The sequence below is a fragment of the Pseudophryne corroboree genome, chromosome 4 (assembly GCF_028390025.1).
Source record: "Pseudophryne corroboree isolate aPseCor3 chromosome 4, aPseCor3.hap2, whole genome shotgun sequence".
NCBI classification, from domain to species: domain Eukaryota; kingdom Metazoa; phylum Chordata; class Amphibia; order Anura; family Myobatrachidae; genus Pseudophryne; species Pseudophryne corroboree.
The window spans coordinates 505,361,523-505,373,796 of record NC_086447.1 but is presented as its reverse complement, the minus strand read 5'-3'; the positions used below and the strand labels follow the sequence as shown (position 1 = coordinate 505,373,796).

At 40.9% G+C, this 12,274-nt stretch overlaps 1 protein-coding gene across 1 annotated transcript in view; it reads left to right on the top strand.

Moving 5' to 3' along the window:
- The window catches only part of LOC134909860 (amine sulfotransferase-like), a 118,965-nt gene extending 107,765 nt beyond the window's left edge, over positions 1 to 11,200 (top strand). The window contains exon 7 of the mRNA XM_063917190.1: positions 10,708 to 11,200. Coding sequence (XP_063773260.1) covers positions 10,708 to 10,838 — 131 coding nt within the window. The 3' untranslated portion in view covers positions 10,839 to 11,200. The remainder of the gene's footprint in view (positions 1 to 10,707) is intronic.
- The last annotated feature ends 1,074 nt before the right edge of the window (positions 11,201 to 12,274 follow it).

Sequence of the window (12,274 nt, the reverse complement as noted above, 5' to 3'; positions counted from 1 at the left end):
TTTCAGAGTAGCTCCAGACCTACTCCTTCCTTGCGATCACTTCAGTCAGTTTAGTTCCTGCTTTGACGTCACAAACACGCCCTGCGTTCGGGCAGCCTCTCCCCCGTTTCCCCAGGCATGCCTGCGTTTTGACCTGACACGCCTGCGTTTTTTAGCACACTCCCGGAAAACGGTCAGTTACTACCCAGAAACGCCCCTTTCCTGTCAATCACTCCCCGATCAACACAGCGACTGAAAAGCATTGCTATACCTTGTGTTAAACTGCATCGGCATTTGTGAAAGTACTTCGCGTGTGCGCACTGCGTACCATGCGTAGAAATGCCGATTTTTAGCCTGATCGCTACGCTGCGAACAACGGCAGCTAGCGATCAATTCGGAATGACCACCTTAGTCCTAAGCTTAGGCAGCTGCGTCGAACTAAGGATGAGGTAAATAGCAGTGAGGATAGGATTTTGTACAACCAGGCTAGGAACACTGTGACTTGGGAGATTGGGGCCAACAAAAAAAGTTTTTACTGATAAAATGATTAACAACTTTTCAGCCAATGACCCTGTATCTGTGTGGAGAGCCATGCAGGCTATTACAAATTATAAGAAACCAGCTACTCATGCTGCTGAGTCAGAAATTGGTCGATGAGTTGAATGTTGTTATTGCAAGTTTGAAAAACTTGAATTCAAATCTAATACTGAACCCTCAACAACTGTTCCAGCTGAGGTTGAGAGCTGTCCCCGGCGACTGAGGTAGACCAGGAGGAGGTGGTTAAGCTATTCAGACAAAAGCAAAATAAGGCTTCTGACCCAGATGGTGTATCTAATATGTCCTGAAGTTTTACACTTAGCAACTGGCCCCTGATTTTATTATGGATATTTAACCACTTAATTGGCATGGTCAGATTACATGTGATCGCACCGCCCCACTGTGTCCCCCAGTCTTTGATGAGGAGATCCATTCTGCCGTTTTGCATAATATAATATTTAAATATTTAAAAAAACCTATTTAACGTATATTAAATTTAAAAAAAACAGGAACGGTTTTGATGGGAAAAAATCGTCAGTTAAGTGGTTAATAGATCCTTGGAACTGTGTGTGGTCCTTTAGTGATTTAAGTGTTCCACTATTGTCCCTATACCTAAAAAATCTGCCATCTCAAGCCTGAATGACTACAGACCGATAGCCCTTACATCTGTGGTCACGAAAGCATTTGAACACTTAGTGCTGAAACACTTGAAAGTGATGGCAGGTCCTTGTTTGGAAAGCTTGCAGTTTGTGTTTCGGGCGAATAGGTCAATTGAGGTTGCGGTTAATATGGGGCTATATTACATCTTGCAGCATGTTGACCTGCCTGGTACTTATGCGAGTGTCCTGTTCATTGACTTTAGCTCAGTATTTAATATGATCATCCCAGCGATACTGTTCTCCAAATTGTTATATTTGGGGGTTCTGGTATCTATCTGCGAATGGATAGTGATTTTTTTAACAGACAAGAAACAATATGTGAAAGCAGGTACAGTAAGGTTACCTCGAGTGTTCTTAGGATCAGCACAGGCAGGGCCGGCCCTATGATTACGCACACTACGCAGATGAGTAAGGCGCCGCACATAGAAGGCGCTTACTCAGTCTGCCGTCAATGAACAACAAAGCACCGCTCAGCACAGCCCAGTGACTGATTTACTCACTGTGCTGCTGCTGCGGATGGCTGCTCGGCGTACGCGGCTCCTCCGCACAGGCGCCCCCCAAGAGTGTGTTTTCTTACCTATGCTCTTCTCTTTGTATACCAATGATTATGTGGCTGGTGAGCAATCCATGAATTTTTTGAAATTTGTGGATGAAACCACTGTCATCGGTCTGCTTAAAGACAGGGGTGAGTCAACATATAGAAAAGAAGTGGATCTGCAGGAACAATTAGAAGCTAAATCCTATTACAACGGTAGAGATGGTTGTGGATTTTAGAATGGGCTTGGTTTCTGTGCCCCCAGTTGTGATCGATGGCAATGTTGTGTCTATGGTTGACTCTTTTAAGTTTCTGGGGTCCACAATTGCACGAGATCTTAAGAGGGGTCCCAATACTGATGCTACTGTTAAAAAGGCTCAGCAGAGATTGTACTTTTTGTGTCAGCTGAAAAAGTTAAATCTTCCAAGAGATGTGCTGACTTTTTTATTCTGCTATAATTGAGTCTGTATAGCTTGGTTTTGTTTAGCTACAGAACATGACAGGCTTAGGCATCAAAGGGGTTGTGAGAACAGCAGAAAGGATTATTGGGGCTGATCGTCCATCTGTTCAGGAGTTGTATTTGTCTTTGGTGAAGAAACGGGTAACTAATATTATGAGGGATCAGTAGCATCCTGACTGTTCCCTGTTCCAAATACTTCTGCATTATGTACTATAGAGCACTACCTGTAAAAAACACTAGACATTGGATTTGTTTTTTTCTGCAAGTGGTGCGCTTGCTCAACACTTAAATAAAAGAGTCTAGTTCTACATCAGTTTTTACCTATAAGAGGGTGCTGTTTAAAGTAATTTTTTATCTATTATTGTATGTATTGTGAATGTTAGTGTGTGTGTGTGTGTGTGTGTGTGTGTGTGTGTGTGTGTGTGTGTGTGTGTGTGTGTGTGTGTGTATGTATGTTTTCTGGCATGCAGTCGACTGGAGACAAATTCCGGGTACATGAATCTGTACTTGGCAAATCAAAATTCTGTTGGTGTATCTTGCATACATGGTGACACCCACCATTATAATACCGCTGAAAGTGAATATTGAGACCCATTTGTGTTCAGCTATTGTTAATATGGAAATGGTTCCTTCATTAGTACTTAATTCAATAACAGTATGAAAAAGACAATGGCGCTTAGTGGGATAAAGCTGCTCAGATGTTTTAAGGTGAAACCCAAACACCTATAAAACACAGAAAAATAAACAATGATAAAAACACCTCAGGCGCTACACATAGATTTCAGATGTAGTGATCTTATATTCAATGTCTAATCTTCTTAAAAATAATTGTCCTTAATCAGAAATTGAACTCCAAACTTCCTCCTTCACAAGAAAATTGGAAATTACTTGTAGAGTTTTCTCAATCCACATATATAAAAGAAGAAGAAGGAAAATATGGTGCAATACTGTTTCCAAATAAAGATATTTTAATTTATATCACAATTAAAATTGTTCTCTCCATAAAAGAATTAAAGCACTTCTTCACAAGACATTGCTTTAATAGAATAAAAGGTGTACCGTGTTTAGCTCCTGGCAAGGAACAATAGAGTAAGTAAATTACATTGCACGTATGGCAGGTAATAAAATCCATTTATAAGGTATAAGGAATATAAAATCATGTATTTTATTACCTGCCATACGTGCAATGTAATTTACCTGATAGAATGTATGTGCAGCGTGATTTATATAGGACGCACTTCCAGGGATTCAAAAACACGCATGGGGGAACATAGCAGTAATATAAAAAAAAGGTCTAGGGTCCCATTATTTATCAAACCATTTTAAAAACACTGATAATTGCTGTACTAAAGGAATTAAGTGGTTTATGGGAATACAACAGGTTAAAATTAACTGGAAAGAGAGAGGTCAAGAGGGAATGTTGGCAAGAGCTGAGATGATGTGGATTCATATGTCGGGGACCATCGTTCCTGATGGACTTAACAAAGAGTTTGAAATCAAGTGGTTCTTGTAATTAGAATTTCATCCCTTGCTTCTTTATTCATTAATACCATTGATTAATATAATTTTTTTATAAATTAACACCATTTTAACATTATTTTATTTACACAAGTGAAATATCATTATGTCATGCTAAACAGTAATATTGTGAAACACGGAAATGAGGTTTGGAATGCAAAAGGCTGGAGTAGGCGGGATATTTCCAGTAATACAGTATACGTAATTCTGACTCACTAAATGAGGAAGCTGAAATGATGTTCCGTGGAATGCAGGCCGTGTCCGATGGAACACATTGACTGTTGAGGAAGCGGAGATGAAGTCCTGTGGAGCACGGGCTATGTCGGGAGGAATGCACGTATTAGGGTGGAAGTGACGTCATGTTAAATGCATGACGCACTGTGGAACAGACAGCGCACCGATAGCAATCTGCATGATTTTTCTACAATACATGATGGGGTCTGCAATAAATAACATTAATGATATAAGGTGAATTGCTCCATGAGGGATAACTTTGAAACAATTTGATTTATCATTTTTTGGGTGGTTTTAAATATTATTAAGAAACAAGAAGTGACCGCTGTATTAAGTGATATTGGATATATGTAACAGCTTTAAAAAAAAAGATAATTTCTATATACGTATCTATGTTTTAAATGTATTGGATGAATTGATCATTATATATTTTATATGAATTGTAAAAGAATAAAGATTTATTGGGGAAGGTCAAGAAAGCACTTCCGGGTCAATTTTGGGTATAATGTGGATGAATTCAGATGAGGGCTATACTGAGAAGAAAAAAAGTGGGTGGGCGCTAGTTAAATGGCTATAAGACACCTAAAATTAAGTGCTGTTGTACTGGTTGCAGCTTCCCCAGGTTGAGGTGCTGATCCTCAGCCAAAAAAAGGTTGTGAAACAAAGAATACTCGGTGAAGCGCTACCATTCAACAGCATAAATAAATTTATTAATAAAAAGCATATATGAAACCCCTGTTCTGTGGCTGAGAAACGCGTCAAGCATCCGCCCGACGTTGACCCGATATCCTGAGCTCATTAAAGCACCTACACACAAGGAGTGTGTACAACGGCTCCCGTTAATAGAACATAAGCGCACGACTCGGAGACATCAAGCCGCGCTCCTACATCAGTGCACAAGGGTGTTCGGCGGCTCCCGCAGACGGAGCTACAAGCCTATGCAATATAGGCATAAATCCACGCTCTGACACCAGCACTTGAAAGGCTGATCTCCATCCGTTTTTCCTATCAGCGTCCGGACATCGACGCACAGCAGGACCTTAGTGTGGGCAGCCGGCACCCACCGTTATACAGGAGAGAACAATCTACCTTCTCATCACGGAAAGGTTGGGGTAAGCCGTATATACGGGACTTTTTCAAATAGCCAGTACAGCTTAAAGTCATATACATATGGAAGCTCATCCATTAGAGCTACCCAATAAACCTTAATTCCGTTGGAAATTACCCACTGCGAGCAAATAAGCTCTTCATTAAATGGTGGTTAGATCATAATTACACCACATTAACATCATTTAAAAACGGATGGACTTTCAAAGAAAATCTACACGATTAAACAGCCCATGCATGGAGCTTAACACAATTATAAATGCTGCAGTCTCCACCAGAATATAGGTGGTTTTTCTTTCTCCCAGGGAGCTTCCACTATATATATTGGTACCATTTGTGTTACGATTGTTTGTTACATAATACCTGAGCTCATTATAATACAAGATATTGGGTATATTTTATTGAATTGAGGGCTATACTGCCCTGAGGAAAAGTTGGGAACAACTCGAAACGCGTTGGTGGCGTTCTTGTGGTTTATTCACCTGCATCCTTGAAAGCCTACTGTGTGTTGACTACTGGCGACTTGCTTGGAAGGAGGGTGTCCGGAACCTCCCAACATTTGGTCACTCTATTGCTCCTTGCCCGGAGCTAAACACAGTATGCCTTTTATTCTATTGAAGCAATGTCTTGTGAAGAAGTGCTTTAATTATTTTATGGAGAGTATAATTTTAATTGTGATATAAATTCAAATATCTTTATCTGGAAACAGTACTGCACCATATTTTCCTCCTCCTTCTTCTTTTATATATGTGGATTGAGAAAACTCTACAAGCAATTTCCAATTTTCTTGTGAAGGAGGAAGTTTAATTTTGGAGTTCAATTTCTGATTAAGGACAATTATTTTTAAGAAGATTGTACATTGAATATAAGATCACTACATCTGAAATCTATGTGGTAGCACCTGAGGTGTTTTCATCATTGTTTATTTTCCTTCATAATTACATGTTTGCTATAATAAGGAGAGACTTTACCCATATTTGAAAATGATGGTAATCCTGCACGGTCACAGGTATGAATGGTAAAGCGCCAGTAGGCCATACTGATGATATGCTGGCTGCAGTTGTGACCTCATGGTCACATCACAGCAGGACACTTAGGGGTTGGAAAGACCAATGAGAGGATTTTGCAGCAGTTCTTTTGGCCCGGGGTATATAAAGATGTGTCTGAGTATTGTTCTTCTGCCACTGAGTGCCAGTATCATGCCCCAAGCCACCATTTTAAGAGTCCTCTGGTGCCCATGCCTGTTAAAGAAGTCCCATTTGTAAGGATATACATGGATCTGGTTGAGTCCTTGTTAAAATCTGCATAAGGTCATCAAAATATTCTCATTATTTTGGATTACGCTACTCGATATCCTGAGGCAATATCTTTGCATAATATGTCAACCAACACAATAGCTAGAGAGCTAGTACAAATGTTTAAAGGTCCTCACCTGAGAACCATAGTTTATCATTGCCAAATGGATGGGTTGGTAGAGAGGTTCAACAAAACCATAAAAAGTATGTTGAAAAAGATTATTGATAAGGATGAGAAAACTGGGATTACTTATTGCCACATTTAAGGTTGACTATTATAGAAGTACCTCAGTCTTCTATGGGAATTCTATTTTTGATCTGTTGTATGGGAGACATCATAGAGGGTTGTTAATGTCAGTTCTGTAACTGTGTCTGTTCCCGGAGGGGGCACTAGTGGGTCAGTGGTGATGCGGTGGAGGAAATGAGGAGGCTGTAGAAGATTCCTGCGCAATGATATTTATTTAGCACACAGAGGTATGAACAGTCACTGAAGCACAATAACAATACTGATGGTTTGAGCAAAGAACCTGACAGAGGTATAATAACAGTCACAGGTGATGATTTGTAAACCAGTGAAATTAATAACAGTGATGACCGACCTGGAAGCAGATGGCAACAGGATCAAATATGCAGACGATAGTAGTGCAACTGATGACAGTGAACACAGGCAATAGTAACTCCGGAGATTGGTCTGGAAACCAACAGCAATAGATTCACACAGTCTGTATATATGCACAAGTCCACAAAGCCAAGCAAGGCAAAAGCAGGAGACAGTTTGTAAATAGCAAGCTGGTTGTTTTAAGTGTAGCAGTAATAATAAAATAGATTCTTCCACCACATTTACTAGTAGGGAACTTTCTGTCCCTCACTTATTTCAACAGCCTCCTGTAGAATAATTAATTACATTCACTTGTAGTTCACAGTCCCAAGCATATCAAGAGGAGATTGGATCACCACATTCATTAATGTTTATCCAGATATTGCTTAAATCCTCCCGCTGGGACAATGATGTAATTTTATATTATTATCAGTGTCACTGAAAAATTAGGCACGCTGTAATTGTGTTTGGAGCACTACAGGCTTACCGATCAATTAATCTCCTATCCAGGATTGCTAAAATCGTCTAAATTGGAAGTTCTAACGGGCATCCGCGTACAAAGCCTTTGGCTAACGTATATATAATTAGGCTCCTAATACAGTGATGGATTTAATACCGTGCTCCACAGTTAAAATTGGTGAACGTTCAAGCTGTAGTAAAGCTGTATACACTACTGTATCTCGCCAAGCGGCTGCACCTTCCACCCGGCGTTTGTCTCCATCCCGTAGAGCACACAGCTGCTTCACTGGTGCTGGGGATCTTACAGTCCGCCTCCCGGTGTTAATATTGCACAGGCCACATTAGTTGTTTCAGCTGCTTTTGTCAGTTAGTACCGCAGCTATGCTTTCTGCTGGGCACTTGTCTCCCTCCCACGGGATAACACCGGCGCTATGGGACTTGTATGCCGCCTCCAAATACTAGTGTCCACACATGCAGGGGTCTCTCTTGACGTGTTTCTCAGCCTATTGTCTACGGCTGTTTCATCAGATGCTTCTGAGTAAACAGCCATAGACAATAGGCTGAGAAACGCGTTGTTCACGCTACTGTGAATAAATGGACAGTAGTGTCATTTAGATATTATTTATTGGGATGTGAATTCCTTCTAGTCACAGATCATGCTCCCTTACAGTGGATGCATAAAACAGAGATGTAAATGCCCAGGTGACCCACTGGTTTTTGGATTTACAGCAGTTCAAATTTGAGGTGCAACACTGACCAGGGAAACAGAACCTCAATGATGACATTCTTTCCAGAAGGTGTGTGGGTCCCAAACCTCAAAACCACTGTGTCATGAAGGTAGAATAAGAGGAACACTGGGAGGAAGTAGAACTATGGAAAGTGGTAGAGGATGGTGTTGCCGGTCGGAGGGCACAAATAGAGATGGGTGAGACAGGAGATCACCTGGGAAAAGTTTTAGCTTCACCAGAGTGGTTGAAGCTAAGGAGGAAGGAGTTTGACAGATACAGCATGCTTTCACATGAGGTTAATGTGGAGCAGCAGGTGTTTGCAGAGAAAAAGTAATAAACATCATGGTGTAATGATATACAGTCCAGCTTGTCCTAGGACCAGTGGTAAGCCATGAACAAGGCTAACTATCAACACCTGACATCTGTCTTTAAAGTTGTGTCAATGCAGATCTATGGTAAACCAGTCACTTGGACAATAGGTTGGGGGTGTGGGGTTATTATAGGATGTCATACGGAAGTGTTACCAACTTGCTTGTGAACTGTAAACTGCCATGCTGTGAAGTGTATGCTGTCTGAAGCTAACCTTATGCTGTTTACCTGCCTGAGAATAAAGGAACTGCTTGAACCTTTTGGCCTCTTTTGCATGAATTACTGCCTCAATGTGGCGTAGCATGGATTCTATCAGCCTGTGGCACTGCTGAGGTGTTATGAAAGACCAGGATGCTTCAATAGCGGACTTCAGCTCTTCTGCATTGTTCGGTCTCATGTATCTCATCTTTTTCTTGGCAATGCCCCATAGATTCTCTATGGGGTTCAGGTCAGGCAAATTTGCTGGCGAATCCAGCACAGTAATCCCATGGTCATTGAACCAGGTTTTGGTACTTTTGGCAGTGTGGGCAGGTGCCAAGTCCTGCTGGAAAATGAAACCAGCATCTCCATAAAGCTTGTCTGCTGAAGGAAGCATGAAGTGCTCTAAAATGTCCTGGTAGATGGCTGCATTGACTCCGGACTTAATAAAGCACAGTGGACCAACACTAGCAGATGACATGGCTGCCCAAATCAACACAGACTATGGAAACTTCACACTGGACTTCAAGCATCTTGGATTGTGTGCCTCTCCATTCTTTCTCCGTACTCTGGGACCTTGGTTTCCAAATGAGATGCAAAATTTGCTCTCATCAGAAAAGAGGACTTTGGACCACTGAACAACAGACCAGTTTTTTTTTTTCTTGTCAGAAAAAGGTCATTCAAAAGTATGGGGGAGCTTCACAAGAAGTGGAATGAGGCTGGAGTTAGTGCATCAAGAGACACCCCACACAGACGGATCCTGGGCATGGGCTTCAAATGTCATATTCCTCTTGTCAAACTGCTCCTGAACAACAAACAACGTCAAAAGCGTCTTATCTGGGCTAAAGAAAAAAGAGAATCTATGGGGCAATGCTAAGAAATAGATGAAAGACATGAGACCCAAAAATGCAGAAGAGCTGAAGGCCGCTATTAAAGCATCCTGGTCATCAATAACACCTCAGCAGTGCAACAGGCTGATAGAACCCATGCCTCACCGCATTGAGGCAGTAATTCATGCAAAAGGGGCCCAGACCAAGTACTGAGTCCATATGCATGATTATACTTTTCAGAGGGCTGACATTTCTGAATTTAAAATCCTTTTTTTATTGATTTAATGTGAGCATCTCCGTCTGGACAAATGGAAATGTGCCCCATTCTCTTGAATGGAGAGCGTCTCCGTCCGCGTGCCTGGACAGAGACGCTCTGAGTGGAAGCGTGTCTGTGCACTCCCAGCGTGACTAGGTGGACTGATCACCTACTCATGCCGGGAATGCACTAGGCAGGCAAAGATAACGGAGAATCCATCTGTATATAATATATTAGTTTCACCTTTTAAGTTGAATTACTGAAATAAATGAACTTTTGTATTTGTTTATGTTGTTATGTACCATTGAATTCAGTATCAAAAGCAATCGATATAGAAACAAAGAGTAGGATTAAAGCTGGGCAAATGGGAGAAAAAAAGTAATCCCCAATATACGCTTTAAATATGTAACTATGGGGTCTATTTAATAATCCTTGGATGGAGATAAAGTGCACAGACATAAAGTACCAGCCAACCAGCTCCTGTCATTTTTTAAACCCAGCTTGTGACATGGCGGTTAGACACTGATTGGTTGGTACTTTATCTCCGTGCACTTTATCTCCATCCAAGGCTTAGTAAATAGACCCCTAAGTGAGAAAGTGCAATTCTGCAATTTCTCCCAAGTCCAAGATTGTATCACTAATGCTACTGGTCTTTGTACTATGTATCCAGCTCCTTAGTTAATAAAGCACTGAGCAGCAACCGGCATTTGGGATCCTGACAGTCTAAATACCGACACCAGAATCCCGACTTACCCGACCCCTGTCGGGATTCTCTGTATTAGGATGCCATTGTTGGTCAAATGACCACCGTTATCCTTTCTGCCAGCATATCGTATGTATTCCCAGCAACCTGCCTCTGTATCCTAATTGCACATCTAAAAGTTTAATCCAACAAGTGAATATACAGTATTACTGTATGTAATAGGTATGTGTCTCGTTCTGCAGGTACTATTGGGGACTGGAAAAATCTGATGACTGTGGCACAAAGTAAGAGGATGGATGAGGTACTTAAAGAGAAGTTGGGGGATCTGCCAATCACATTTATCTGGGACATCAATGAGGAAACGGAATCCTAACCAGATCCAGGATGACAAATGACAATTATGATCATGATCTAGTTCTCATATTATTGAATAACAAATTAATGTGAATAAATAGGCATATTTTACTAATTTTCTTTTGTTGCAATATTAAATGGAAATTAAAAACAGATTCTAAATAAATATATGGCAAACAAAAGTATGTACTTAATTTCATATTATACAGGTGCTTCTACTGCACGAAACACATTTCATATATAGAACTGATGGTACTTTATTATAATGGGACAACCTTTTATAACCATTATTTTGTCTGATTGTTATCATCATGCTATTAACTGTGTTTCCAAAATATCTTATTAATAAAAACCATAATATTTTGGTTTGTAGCGGTTAAATTTGTATTTGTTTATTTATTAACAGTTTCTTATATAGCCCAGCAAATTCCGTTGTGTTTTACAATTGGAAATAACAATGATTTAACAAACTGGGTGATAACAAACAGTCATAGAGGTAGGAAGGCCTTGCTCGCAAGCTTACAATCTATAGGGAAATAGGCATGGATACACAAGGAAAGGTGTTATCTATTGCATAGTTGTCCACCAGATTGCAAAGGTTCTTGGTGGGCTGTATGATACGGTCATACAGTAATGATGAACCGGGTTCGAGAGGAAGGGAAAGTGAAGAATGAGAAGACATGTGAGGATATGTGTGGTCTGTGCAGAGTGGATGCAATTTGACAGGAAGGTTAATGAAAGTTATGTGGGCGGTTCTGGAATTTGATATGCTTGCCTAAAGAGGTGAGTTTTCAGGGAATGCTTGAAGGTTTGGAGACTAGGGGAGAGTCTTATTGTGCATGGTAGGGCATTCCACAGAGTGGGTGCAGCCCGATGAAAGTCCTGCAATCGTGAGTGGGAGCGAGTAATGAGTATGGAAGAGAGACGCAGGTCTTGTGAAGAGCGAAGAGGTTGGGTTGGGAGATATTTTGAGATAAGCAAAGTGATGTACGTTGGTGTAGTTTGGTTAATGGCCTAGTGTGTGAGTAAAGGTATTTTATATTGTATGCGGTAGAATACAGGTAACCAATGAAGGGACTGAGAGAGTGGATCTGAAGAAGATGAACGTCTAGCGAGGAAGATTAGCCTCGCCGCTGCATTCAGAATGGATTGTAGTGGTGAGAGTCTCGTTTTGGGAAGACCAGTTAAAAGACTATTGCAATAATCACTGCGGGAGATAATGAGAGCGTGGATTAGAGTTTTAGCAGTGTCTTGTGTAAGGTATGGTCGTATTTTGAATATGTTTTTTAGATGCATGTAACATGATCTTGAGACAGATTGAATGTGGGGTACAAAGGACAGCTCAGAGTCAAGGATGACACCTAGGCAGCGAGCTTGTGGGGTAGGGTAGATAGTCAAGTTTTCAACAGTGATAGAGATATCAGGTATCACCTACTATTGGCCGGTGGAAATATA